The sequence below is a fragment of the Elaeis guineensis genome, chromosome 9 (genome assembly GCF_000442705.2).
Source record: "Elaeis guineensis isolate ETL-2024a chromosome 9, EG11, whole genome shotgun sequence".
NCBI lineage: Eukaryota > Viridiplantae > Streptophyta > Magnoliopsida > Arecales > Arecaceae > Elaeis > Elaeis guineensis.
In genome coordinates this window covers 69,006,567-69,019,505 of record NC_026001.2, presented here as the reverse complement: position 1 = coordinate 69,019,505, position 12,939 = coordinate 69,006,567, and the positions used below count along the sequence as shown (strand labels likewise).

The 12,939-nt window shown below is 36.4% G+C and overlaps 1 protein-coding gene across 1 annotated transcript; it reads right to left on the bottom strand.

Annotated features, from left to right (window-relative positions):
* Positions 1–284: 284 nt before the first annotated feature.
* Positions 285–11,432, bottom strand: LOC105034960 (membrin-11). Its single transcript, XM_010910318.4, has 4 exons — positions 11,066–11,432; positions 1,916–2,036; positions 936–1,085; positions 285–727 (listed from the first exon to the last, which is right to left on the bottom strand). Exons 1-4 carry the CDS (start codon positions 11,350–11,352, stop codon positions 566–568), a joined length of 720 nt encoding a protein of 239 aa, XP_010908620.1. The 5' UTR covers positions 11,353–11,432; the 3' UTR covers positions 285–565.
* Between the last annotated feature and the right edge of the window lie 1,507 nt (positions 11,433–12,939).

The following is a 12,939-nucleotide window of genomic DNA, read 5'->3' as shown; positions in this document are numbered from 1 at the left end:
AAATTTGCACATACGCAGTCACAGATGTGCTGTATTAAAACAAAAAACACAAACCCGAAGAAAAACTTGCGTATCATCTTTCATCACATAGCTAAAAAATTTATATAACTAGGGACAAAATGGGGAAAGCAGAAAAGAAATAGGAGATACGTTGTTATATACAAAACTATATTTTCATGTTTATATACAATGAGGTAGTTTACTTGCACTGTTAGAAATTCAAACCCATGTGTTAATCAAAATTGTTAAATAACCAATATTTCTTGCCATTTTGTCATGCAAACTAGTTGGAAGAGGAGAAGAAAATGTCATTACGACAGTCAATAGTCTGGCTATACATCTCCCGATATGAGCAAAAAGTACACTTAAAAACATAAGCCTCCTGCTCTATGAACATAGCCGAGAAACTATGCACCGAATGCACCACATTTCATTGATAACCAGATCTCACAATGACAGCGATAACAGAGGGCACAATGTTAATAGCTATTGGACCAGAACATGTCCATGATAAATATCCAATACAGCTTGTTATCCAATTGCTTGTACCATATGCACATTAACATCAATGAGTCCACCTCCAAAATGCAAACACCACAACCACAGTGATGATCATACCGGCATATGCAACCCACTTGTCCACACGGTGTCGCCTCTCAATCAGCTTTAACACCGAATTTGAGAGTCCTACAGTGTTGAGGATGTCCAGAGCTTTCCTTTGCGCTCTCTGCACCCACAGAACAGATGAAAAAACACTATGAAGCTCAAATATCTGTGAGAATGAAAATAAATTTCAGACCTGTTTCTTCTGCATATTGAACCCCATGGTATATTCTAAATGATAAGATTTCTTATGCACCCAAAGCAAGACATGATGCGAAAAAACAAATTACTAATTTGGAGAGATTTCATGTCAAGGTGAGAATAATAGTGACCTTCAACCGATCTCTCTGCTCAGCATACTTGGAGAGAACGGCCACTCCAGTGGCATAAGCCTCCTCAAGCATCATAGAGGAATTGCGGGCTGACTGCATTGCTTGTGCTTCCTCATCAAAAATTTTCAGGATATGTGCGGACTCACCATTCTGCAGCATGTAGTCTCTGTTAGAGTGACTAGCTATAGTGAACTTAAAATATCTAACCAGCAGAAACTCATACAAGCACGTAACAAAAAATACTTCCAATATGAAATACTTATCAGGACATATAAAACAAATGCAACACATTCAAAAGCTTGGCATCTGCTCATTTTGCAAGTCATTATAATGTGGTGGTAGGTGTTTGGCTCTTCACCCATTTTAAAGTGCACAGGTAATGGATTACGTGGAGTCCAATAAAGTGTTAACTATTGAGGAAAGTGCCTTTTGTATTAGCGAGATGTAGAAAGCCTCCTTTCTAGAGTTTCCACGAGTGAGTTGTGGGCATAAAATCCAATTTCTACAGGAAAAATTTCTACAGGAAACTATGATCTAGAGCTTAAAGAGAAATTTCAATAAGAACAGAGAAGGAATGAGGATTAAAAAGGAAATGGGAATAATTTTTGTCAGTCATTTTCTCTCAAATTAATTTTTCTCAGACAGTTGTCCTCTCATTAAGCTATTTTCCAGAAAATTCTCCTTGTTAATTGCTCCTACAAGCGGACCTCCTACTTTTCTATTGCTAATCACCATGAGGAATGGAACTTATCTATCATAAGTTGTAGAACTTATAAGGTCTTGTTATGCCTTTCTATCTAATGGGTTCTCTTCGCAGTTTCAGCCCATGGTGCACTCTAATTTGCTTGCACAACTCTTTGTTAGGCTGTACACTACATGATAAGAGGTCATGGGGTTACGTCATGATGAACCCTCCACATGCATGGTGAATAAATTATTGTTGATCAAACTTCCGTATAATGAAGGGGCAGATTCTATACCGCTCTTTCCAGTAATTCTGCTCTCTCTTTAGCTTCCAGAATCCTCTTTTGATGACGCAGTGAATGCCTGTCCAAGCTTTCTTTAAAGGAATTGGCTTCTTCGACAACTTGTTCAACTTTTCTGCACCACCATGGAAAATTTATGAAGCCTTGAAAATCAATCATTATAAATATGATAATGATCTACTTGTTGAACTGTCTAATTCAATGCTAATAATTAGCACATCATATATACATATTAAATCAAGAACCAGGGATTAGAAAAACTAGAAATATAGATGTGAAGTGTCAATGTCAGAAAATTCTATTTCAATTATAGTTAGTGTTGTCGCAACCTGTACTCCTATCAAATATTGATGTGAACAGTGAATAGTGAGCTCTCTCTGAGCAAAAGATCTGAAGAATTACATAGCATCCTAAGCCATGGTCCATTGAAAATAACTTGTAGAAGATGACTGGATTAGCTAGTCTATTGGCATGCATCCAAACTTCCTCAAAAAGAAGAAGAAGAACAAAATGCATCCAGAGTCATTATCAGCTCACTCTGGTAATATAGAACACCAAAATGAGGCTCATCAAGTTGCAGACTTGGAATCAACAAATGCATGGTAATGGAAGACCTGGGGAAGTTATGCAAAATTTTCTTTTCTTTCATTTTTCTGATTTGATACTACCAATAAAAGAGAAGTATCATTTGAAGACGACATTTGACAAGTACATAAACTAAACTATTCAACACTACAAAGGTTTGGAGGGCCACTGATGTGTCCCATGCTGCTTTAAGAATATTGGCAAAGAACCAGGGTGCTTAGCTCCGTAGACTGTCCGTGCACCCAGTACTGCTTCATTTAGGGTGCGTTTAGTTACACTTTTTGATTTTTGATTTTTAAAAAGTACTTTTTATTTTTTTTTTGATTTTTGCTATTGAGTAAAAGCAAAAAGCAAAAAATATGTTTGGTAACTATGTTGCTATAAAGTAAAAAGTAACATTTGAGGATGGCAGGTGAAGAGCTCGACGAGGGAGAAGGATTCGAAAAGGAAGGGAGAAGGAGGTGGGGAGGTAAAAAGCTTGACGAAGGAGAAGGATTCGGGCTCTTTACTTTTGATTTGGCATTTTAAATGTGGGAAAGCAAAAAAAGCAGAAAAGCAAGTTTTGGAAAATAAAAAATTTTTGCTTTGCATATAAAGGAATTAGTTTGATTTTTGCTTTTTGCTTTTCATGGTGTTACCAAACATTGCTTTTTGATTTTTACTTTTTAAAAATCAAAAAGCAAAAAAAGTATTTTTTTAATGGCTAATCAAACGCACCCTTAGTTTGCATCAACTCCCACTTCCCATTTTAAACTTGTGCCCAATCGTCCTAGCAGATTTCCTTTTTCTATTTAAAACTGTTAGAACTCTTTCCCTTTTTCAGGTTTTCTAGGATTTTTGAGTGCCTAATCTACAGATCTGACATGCTAATGACAGAAAATTATTTTGACCAGAGGTTATAATCAAGATGGCCCATAGTAGTCTGCCTTCTCATGGTACTACTCGTATCAGCTTTCCATAGTTCTGCAATATGTGTACAATTATGGCTGGAAGTTGATTGGATTGATAACTTGATTATATCTGAAATTGATTTATTTGAATGAGGCTTGATTTTAGAAATACAGTCCATTTAAAATATGGATTGCATTTGGATCACTAGTGACCTTGATCTAGACCCAAACAAACCTGAATGTAGCAGAAATTAATAATGTTCTATATTTCACAACTCTATTGAATTTAAAAAATTATTATTTTCATTAATCAACTTAATGTGGTTAACCATCAATTTGTGTTGTTGGTCATAATTTATATGTGGTTGCCATAAAATTTCATGTTGAATAGGTTGTTCATAATGTCTAGTGTAGCTTATTGTTATTTTGTTGCACAATTAGGTTATCAATTTTATTCATGTTTCTTATGGTTTGTGTTTGGATTATTCTCGACCCAATTTAACCTGAAAATCCTGACCAATTGATGAAATATATCATAAATCCAATCTAAATCCACCCAAATAGATATGGATGAGTATTGGGTTCAAATTTTTGGCCCAACTCAAATATGAATACGATTTGAGATATGCAAGTCTCTGTTCCAACCAAAACAGCTTGCAACCCAGTGTAAATAACCATATTATATTGTTAATGTGTAGACACGGTTAAATACCTTTTGCACTTACAATAATGAGCTTACTTTAAGTGGGAATTTGCAAGACAAACTACTTGAAACTAGGTGATGCACATGACAAACAAGAATAAATAAAGATACTTTGAATGATTTTGTGATTCTATATTTTCTAACACTGGCTAATTATGCTTTTCTAGAACATATTTTGGTATAAAGTAGTTACAAGTGTTGTACATCTTAGCATGTAAATTAATGAATATTTTTATAGAATATTAAATCTTTCCATACCTGTGCAAGCCAAGTTTCAACATGATATTATGGCCCTTGATCCATCAAAAGAAAAGAAAGAAGGAAGGAAAAAAGGAAAATGAAAAGAGCCACTAATCCTATAGCGGAAACCAACGAAAAAAGTCAGCAAGTATTGCAGCATGACTAATAATGCATCTATATCTGCAAATTAAGCCTCGGAACAAGTAATTACCAAAAGCAAAATTCATAGTTAAGCCATGCCACAGCCAGCAAGAGGATTTAGGGGTTTAGCTAAGCCATTCGTTTATTTAATCTCGTTGTTGTGCATAATTTATTTCCTCCAATTAGGCTTGAATGTGCTTGAGCCAACCTGACACCAGGCATGCCAAGCTAGGCTTTTTAATGCACTTTTCCAGCTTCCAGTCAGGCGTTTAAAATCCAAGATTAGACTATATTTAAAATGGGTTTTGGTAGCCCATTGCTCAGCCCAAACCCATCTGAAGCCCATTAAAAAATAATACATACACAAATACATATATCTACATGTCTTTTACTAACAAGTCATGACCATGAGTTCATTTCAAATAACTCACTTGGACGAAATCCAAGTCCTCTCAGCTTAATACAGTTAGAAGCCTAGTCCTCTTCTTCACCTTCCCCTTCTCTCCATTTCTCCTCCCATTTCCTGCTGGCCTTCTCTCCTTTTCCTTAAATTTTTCCTCCTTTGTTCCACCTCACTCCCCTCTCCCTCTCATCTAATTTTGCTTCTATTTCATGTCCATACCAAACTATTATAGCGTGCTCCTCAATCTTCACATCCATTGAGTTCCAACTCTTGGCAGAACTGGTAATCCCCATTATTACTATGACCTGGCACATCCATCAACCTCAATGGCCATACTGTCTTCCAATCTGCTCTAGATGCCCTTATAATAAATGGGACCGATCAAGTCCAAGCTCAATGGAAGCACAAGCATACAGTAATAATTTAGGCTTAGCTTAGGCCCGAGCAAGTGTAAAACAATGCGAGCTAGTACTAGGAATTAGGGTAGCATAATGCAAACCTAGCCCATCTCTAAACTTCATTCCATGCTCCTTGTATAAGGATGATTTAAGCTTTCTAGATAGAAAATTTTTGAGAATCTACATAGGAGAAGGATATCGAGCGAAAGATATCATCCACAACCTCCCAACAATGTTATTACAAACTTGAAATCACAAAAACCATCATCTAGCTTCTTCCCAACTATTTGAGGTCAGCTTATGGATCCCCATTTGCCAAGTATTCCTATCTAGGGTTATATCAAACTTCAAATGTAAGATGGAAAGAAACGAAGAGATCATCAAAGTTACAACCACGATCTTTCTAAAGAAATTGCTTCAGATGTTAGCAAAAGTACTCTTCCATTAGAAGTGGTCTGAATTATTGACCCCACAAGGATACAATAGCAAACCACTAACCAAATCATCAGAGCAACTAATAGATATGTCAAACCAATGATACTGATGCTGGAAGGTGTTGAACTTGTGCTTAAAGTTTGGAGGAGGAAGAGAAAGCCAACACAACCAGCCGATTGTGGTGAGATAGAAACCCTACTGCAGCATGTACAACATAGTGTTTGAACCTCGATGGCAGCAGTGACCCACAAACCAGTGGGTTCTCAATAGGAATGGATGGCAGCTAGAAGAAGACAGAGTCGGTTCGCTCTCTCCAGAGGCTGAAAAACACCACCTTGGCTAGCCAATCCAAGGATATAGCTCTCCCATCACTAGCTCACAATTCTTAGGAATCCACTGAAAGGGAGGAGAGTGAGATCATGGAGAGAAGGCAAGAATAATACCCACAGAATTTACACCAATCAATAACTCCATTATAATTACAAAAGGAGCTCCAATGGGTATATATAAGTAGTACAAGGGAACTCTTTTCTTCACCTTTCCAATAGGGACTCCTAATCTTATTATAACTCGAATAACTCTAACTATTAACTTTCCTAATAACATCAAAAATCCTCTAAGAGAAGTTCACAAAAACTAAAACTTCCTAAAGTTGACTACATCAAACATTCCTAAAAGAGAATTGGTGCTCAAGTGGGGTGGCACCTAATTTGGGATTCAAACCCACTCGCCCAACCAGTGAACCCTAGATGCTCCAGCATTAGATACGAAGATGAAATAATCAAGAAGAGTCTCCATTAAGAGATTGTGAACCAGCACCACAAGGCATGCATACAAATTTGTGAATCTCCATAAGGAGGTAGTTCTTTCACTTCACTAATTGGAGTAAATATGCATTCCTCTTCAATACCAACACAAATTATCTTCATTGCTATGTTGGCCTATGCCACTGTATGGTGTTTGGCACACAACATACCAACATGGAACCAACATGGGGCATGGTTGCATTCCCACTGCCTACAAGCCAAGAAGAACTGATATGGTGCATGATGGCATTTAACATGCACATACAAGCCTCATGACACTAGCATGCAGCACTTAAAACCTTGTATCTAAGTTACATAGCTTACATGTAAAGAACCACCCAAAAACCATGTTTGTTGGTAGGATGGTAGGTGAGTGCAATTGGCTAAAGGGTGTGAAGGTCTAAACAAACACTCACCATTGATAATCAATTATCCTCAAGTGCAATATCCAAATGATTTGTAATCAGTTAGATCTAATTAATCTCACCTCAATGGACTGATAATTCTTCTTTAACCAAGAAAAAGTTTCTAAAACATTAAACCAACATTGATTTTCATAGTAAAAACTTAGTCTTCTGATTTCCAATGGAAACAAAAGATAGGCTAAAGAAAAAGCAGAAATGTGGGGAAAAAAGTCTCACAATTGTGTCCAACTGGATTTGGTTAGTAATTATGACAAATTGTGATGTTGAACATAAAATCTTCACGATCCAGAGTATTAAACTTGAAGCCTTCTGTGAAGTAGAGTGAAGCCCTTCAAGAAACTTGTTTATAGACTCTTTCTTAGAAAGGGCAATAAAAAGGGAATGAGTCACCTCACCTTTGCTGCTTCTAACACTCAAGTTTACCATTTATTAACATAAAGAAAGACTACTCTTAAAGCCAACTTTCTGACTAGCACGAAGACTAGTTTATGGACCATTTAACACATAAATTCCAATCCATGTAGTTATATGCCATCTTACAAAGACATTAGAATAAATACCTAGAAGTACACCCCAATCCTAGTAGCACTATAACAACCATACACTTAAACTAAAAATCAGCACTTCCATCGCATTCTTGTAAGCACTATGGGTTCCATCCTGTACATGACACGAAGATCAGGAGACGATAAACTCAAACTACTGGCAGAACAGCTAGAATATCTATTTTGTCAAAGGATAAAATAGACAACAAAATATAAATAGGATTTTCTAATGATAAATGTGAAGAAAAGAAATGGTTGGAAACATCATGGCTGTTTATAGGCAATAATGCAACATTAATTGGCTAAGGTAAATATTTTATCCCCAAACAAAATGAAAATAATTTAGCTCCAAGTCACATACTCCAAGATCAACAATTTGCTCCAGGTTAGCTCTTACAGCATTCTCTTAATCAAGAGATTAGAATTTTGCATTGAGCCATAAGCACCTCTCAAAAATATGTATATTAATAGCCAACCTCATCACCTGCTTCGCAATTTCATTCTTTGATGTTATGTTTCACCATTATGTACAGAAAAAATACGAGGCATGTGAACACCTCATTTAAAGTTTCATCAAAATTTTGCTATGCTCAAACTTCTCCATGTCAACCTCGAACAGATGCAACATTTGTTGGATTTCTTCATATCGCACTAAAGCTAAAGATTAGCCAATGGCTTCATGATGTTTTATGGTGTATCATTGGGATAGAACTGGCGACTCCATCCAGATCTAGTTTTATCAAACTAGTTGCCCACTAAGAGGGAACTAAGTCCTATAGTTGATTAATCCATGTAAAAATTTAGATGAACAATTGAACAAGCTTATCTGTCAAGATGAATGTTCAAAAACTGCAGTATACTAGGGCTCACTTCCTTAACAATTTTTCTCATTAGCAAGCACAATTAAAATCCTATAACTTTATAAATAAAGAAATTGGTTTGTCTTCGTGATCATGCAATCATAGAGGTTCATGTTGCTTTTAATATTAGCATTTGTCCTCTGCTAAACTATATGATCCCAAAGCTGCATGTTAATCTAAACTTCATGACAGTCTAATACTAATTTATCATCTCACTAATTTTATGTAACAGATATGGTCAGAAAACCATACAGATCACCAAACAAAGTGTCTTAAGAGAACGATCCAGCCATATGAATAGCCTACATGATTGATGTTCCATGTTAGAGGAAAAAAATATCATTAATAGCATAAATATACTGTCTAACGCCATGTTTGGCATTGCTTTAGGTAGTAAAATTTTTTCCTTTAGAGCTTTTAATAAAAAGATATTTGTTGTTTGGTATCTATAATTTTGAAGTGCTATGAAACTTTAATATATATTTTGTATTCAAACTGAGAAAGTACTTTTAGTAGCAGGAAATGATAATAAAGGACATTACATAATACTTTCAATTATCTAATTGTTTGAATCATCAAAAATTATAATTATAAAGTATTCTTAATTTGTAAATTATTTATTAGGATAATTTAATCTAGAAAGTACAATAAATAATAAATTTTATATTTACTATAAAAAATTAGTAATATTTCCACAATATTATTATATTATAATATCTATTATTTACAGAATATTATAATGGTATTATATTATAATAAATATATAATTATTATATTAGAATAATAATGATGATAGCAGTATAAATGTATAATATTATTTTACTATAGTATAAGACAATACAATATAATAATAATATTGTACTATCAAAAATGTTGCTAGAAAGTATTGGGAATTTTTAAATTATTTTTATATTTAAATCTTAATAATAGAATATATAAATTTAAAATCCTTTATTGATTATGGCATAAAAAACCAACTTAAATGATTGTGGTAATAAAAAAGCAACTTAAATTATTATGGTAATAAAAAGTATTTTAAATTACTTTTTAAAAGGATTCTGTTTTTGGGACTCAAATCCGAGCCTCTTGAGTGACCTTTTGCTTCCAAAAAAGCACAACTTCTCAACACGTATAAAGTACAGCTTTTAACTAAAAGCTCCAAATTGGAGCTTTTACTTAGCAGATCTTTTCAACTTTTGGAGGAGCGAGAAAGCTGTTCCAAAATTTTTATCAAATACCTTAAAAATCATTCAAAAAAATCTGGTCCTCCAAAGGTGACAACAAACGGGCCCTAAATCTAACTCTACAACATGAGAGCAAATGAATAGGTTTAGGTTCCATGTGGTATAGGAGAAATTTCTTTTCTTTCGATATTCCTTCATGTTCTTTGGGCTTCTTTTGAGTATAGCAACCAAATGTTGTGGACTCAAACTTACTAATATCTTCTTGTCAGAATGGCATGCTTACAGGCCACCTGATGTGCAAGTTAGCTTTCTGAGGCCCAAAAATCATGCAAGGAGTCAACTCCCCATGCACCACAATTATGCCAATAACCTAATTTTAAAGTTCAACCAATGTGGCACCAGCTTGGGCCCTGAACACTTTCACCATTATGTAAATGTAATGCTCAAGTCTCCAATATGTTGAGGCACACCTGTGGGTATCAAATGGGCTATCTACAAGCCATATAGTAAATCAGAAATCAGAACTCTTCTCCATGGCTTCCTTAATTACTCTAGGTGCATCTCAAACCAGGAATTAGACTTCCTAGGAGGAGCCCTCTGTATCCACGTTTTGTTTATATCCACGTCATGTTTACTGGGAGACAGTTCACTTGGTATCTACCGCTACTCGAGTTTCTTGAGGTGATGAAAGATTTCAAAATGATTCTTTTAAATTTTGGCTGGCGATTGAAGACCATGGTCTTCTACATTCATACGTGCAAATCTTAAATCTCATGATAACTAGAGTTACATCGGAGAGAAATTGAAATCAACTGATGCTATCAACAAACGACCGAGAGACAACGAAGAAGGTTTCTTATCTAAACTAACACCATCTGAATGCCCTTTTCTTAGACAAATCCAACCAAAATACTAACAAAAACGATAAAATGTCACGGAAACAGATCGAAAAGCACAAACAATAGAAATGTAATTACAAAGACGAGGACCCGCGGAACAGCAAGAGACCTAATTATTCGACCTGAAGCAAAGAAAGGTGGGGTCGTGGATGATTTGACAACATGTGCCTCCTCAAGAATCAAGATTCAGAAACAAAAATTGCAAATTAGTATTGTATATAAAAAATTGAAATCAACAGATGGGATCAACAAACAACAAAGAGACAGCGAAACAGCTTTCTGATCTAAACAGACAACCATCTGAATGCCCCTTCCTTTACTTAGACAAATCCAATCAAAGCACCAACAACCACGATAAAGATCTCAAGGAAACAGATCCAAAAGCCAAAAAAAAGAAGCAGTAATTACAAAGACGAGATATCTAAATATCCGTAACCGGAAAAGAAAGGTGAGATCATGGGTGATTTGATGGCATGCACCTTCTCAAGAACCAAGATTCAGAAAGAAAAATGAAAACTAAGATTTTACGCCCCTCTGGAATCGAATCAAATACAGAAGATCTAATTCCACCATCTAACCATCGGAATAGCAATAAGACGAGAGAAGATGAGATGATCGACGGTAACATACCTCTTCCAGAGATCGCGCTGGGATTTGGCGGCGATAGAGCGCCAGAGGCGGTCCATGTCGGCGCAGAGAGTGTGGATCTGGGTGATGTCCCTCTTGATCGAAAGGGCGAGCTCCGGCGAGTCCGAGACGCCGGCGGCGATGGCGGACGAGGAGGAGGGGAAGGAGGAATCGAGGCGCTCGAGGCGGTCGAGGGCATCTCTGGTGCGGAGGAGCAGGCGGCGGGCGCTCTGGTAGACGTCCGAAATCGTGCCCCCACCGCCCCCGCCTCCTCCGGCGCTTCCTTCCATTGGGTGGCTTCTCTCGGAAGACGAGATGGAGGAAACGAAGAACGGATGGAGAATTAGGAGCGCAGACCATGTGTTTTTCCTCCTCCTGTCAGAGGAAGGATATTGAATGGGGATGGGAAAGGCGCTAACGAGTCGGGTCCGGATGTCGCCTAAACCGACTAAACCCAGGTCTGACCCAACTAAGAATTTGGTCGGCTCGAATTGAGGTAGGATCAAGTAGAGTTCAGGTTGGGTGCAGAATGGCTTGGATGGGATCAAGGCCAGGTGTAAGTCATCTACCATAAATCTAAAATAGAGGCTCAGCTTACAGATGGATACGGATATCCGGATATTTCATTTATTCCCGAACTGAATGAAATGGTTTAAATAAAAAATTAAATAGAGATGGTTTCGAGACTAATTTATTAAAATAATATTAATTTTAAAAATATTAAAAAAATAATATCTATTAAAATTTTTTTATCAAAATACTGTCTAAATAAAATTGTCTTTTGAAAGAACGATTTTGTTTGTCCAGCCAACGGTCGATTTGGCAAGACAGTATGTGGAGTTAGTGAGTCGCTACTTGAAAGGATGATTTTCTGCGACCATCCAATTTTTATAAAAAGGTTGGCCCTTGAGGGCCGAAGGGTTATGGGCAAAAATAAAAGCGTCGTCCTATGGTGGGATGGCTATATGAGTCGTCCTACCGTAGAACAACTTAAGACTTAAAAAAAAAAAAACCTTTCTCTTCTCTCCTGACTAAACCCCTCTCTCCGTCACTTAGAAAAAAAAAAAAAAAAAAAAAAAGCCAAACACCCCACCCCTCTTTCGGCCACCCATCCCTCTCCCTCTCGGTCCTTCGACCCTCTTCCTCTCAGTCCCCAGCACCACAATCCCTCTCTCCTCTCTCTCCATCACTTAAAAAAAAAAAATACAAACACCCCACCCCCCTCCCTCTCGGTCCCGCCGCTCCTCCCCATGCGCCCCCCCCCCCCAAACCTCCCTCTCGGTCTCCGATGCCAGAAATCCCCTACCCCATCTCTCTCGGCCCTTCCCCACCTCTCCCAACTTAGAAAAAAAATCGCCCTATTGTAAAGTCGCTCTATTGTAGGACAACTTAGTAAGCTGCCCTACAATGGAGCGACTCTACGTTGCTGATTTCATCGTCCACATAGTGTGAATTGTGGTGAGTCAGCACATAAAGTCGTCCTATGATAGGACGATTTTGTTTTGGATAGAATTTTGATAAATATTTTGGAAAGAACATTATTTTCATAATTTTTTTAATTAATATTATTTAGATAAAATTGTCTAGTTTCGGATATGATTTTAAAAATTAAAAATCAACCAACTTAGAGTTTAAGTTTGACTTTGATGAATTCTCCGATCCAAAATTGGCCCAAAAATAAAAATACCCCATGGTTAATATATTTAATACACTTTACTATATTATAAATTATGGTGAGTTGTTATATTATAAAGTATATTAATGTCAGTACATTTTTGATATATTTATCAGATGAGTTGGTATAAATTATATTATAAAAATTATCAATGATATCCTTAATTTTGTTACTTATATGTGATAAGTTTGAAATGAATAAT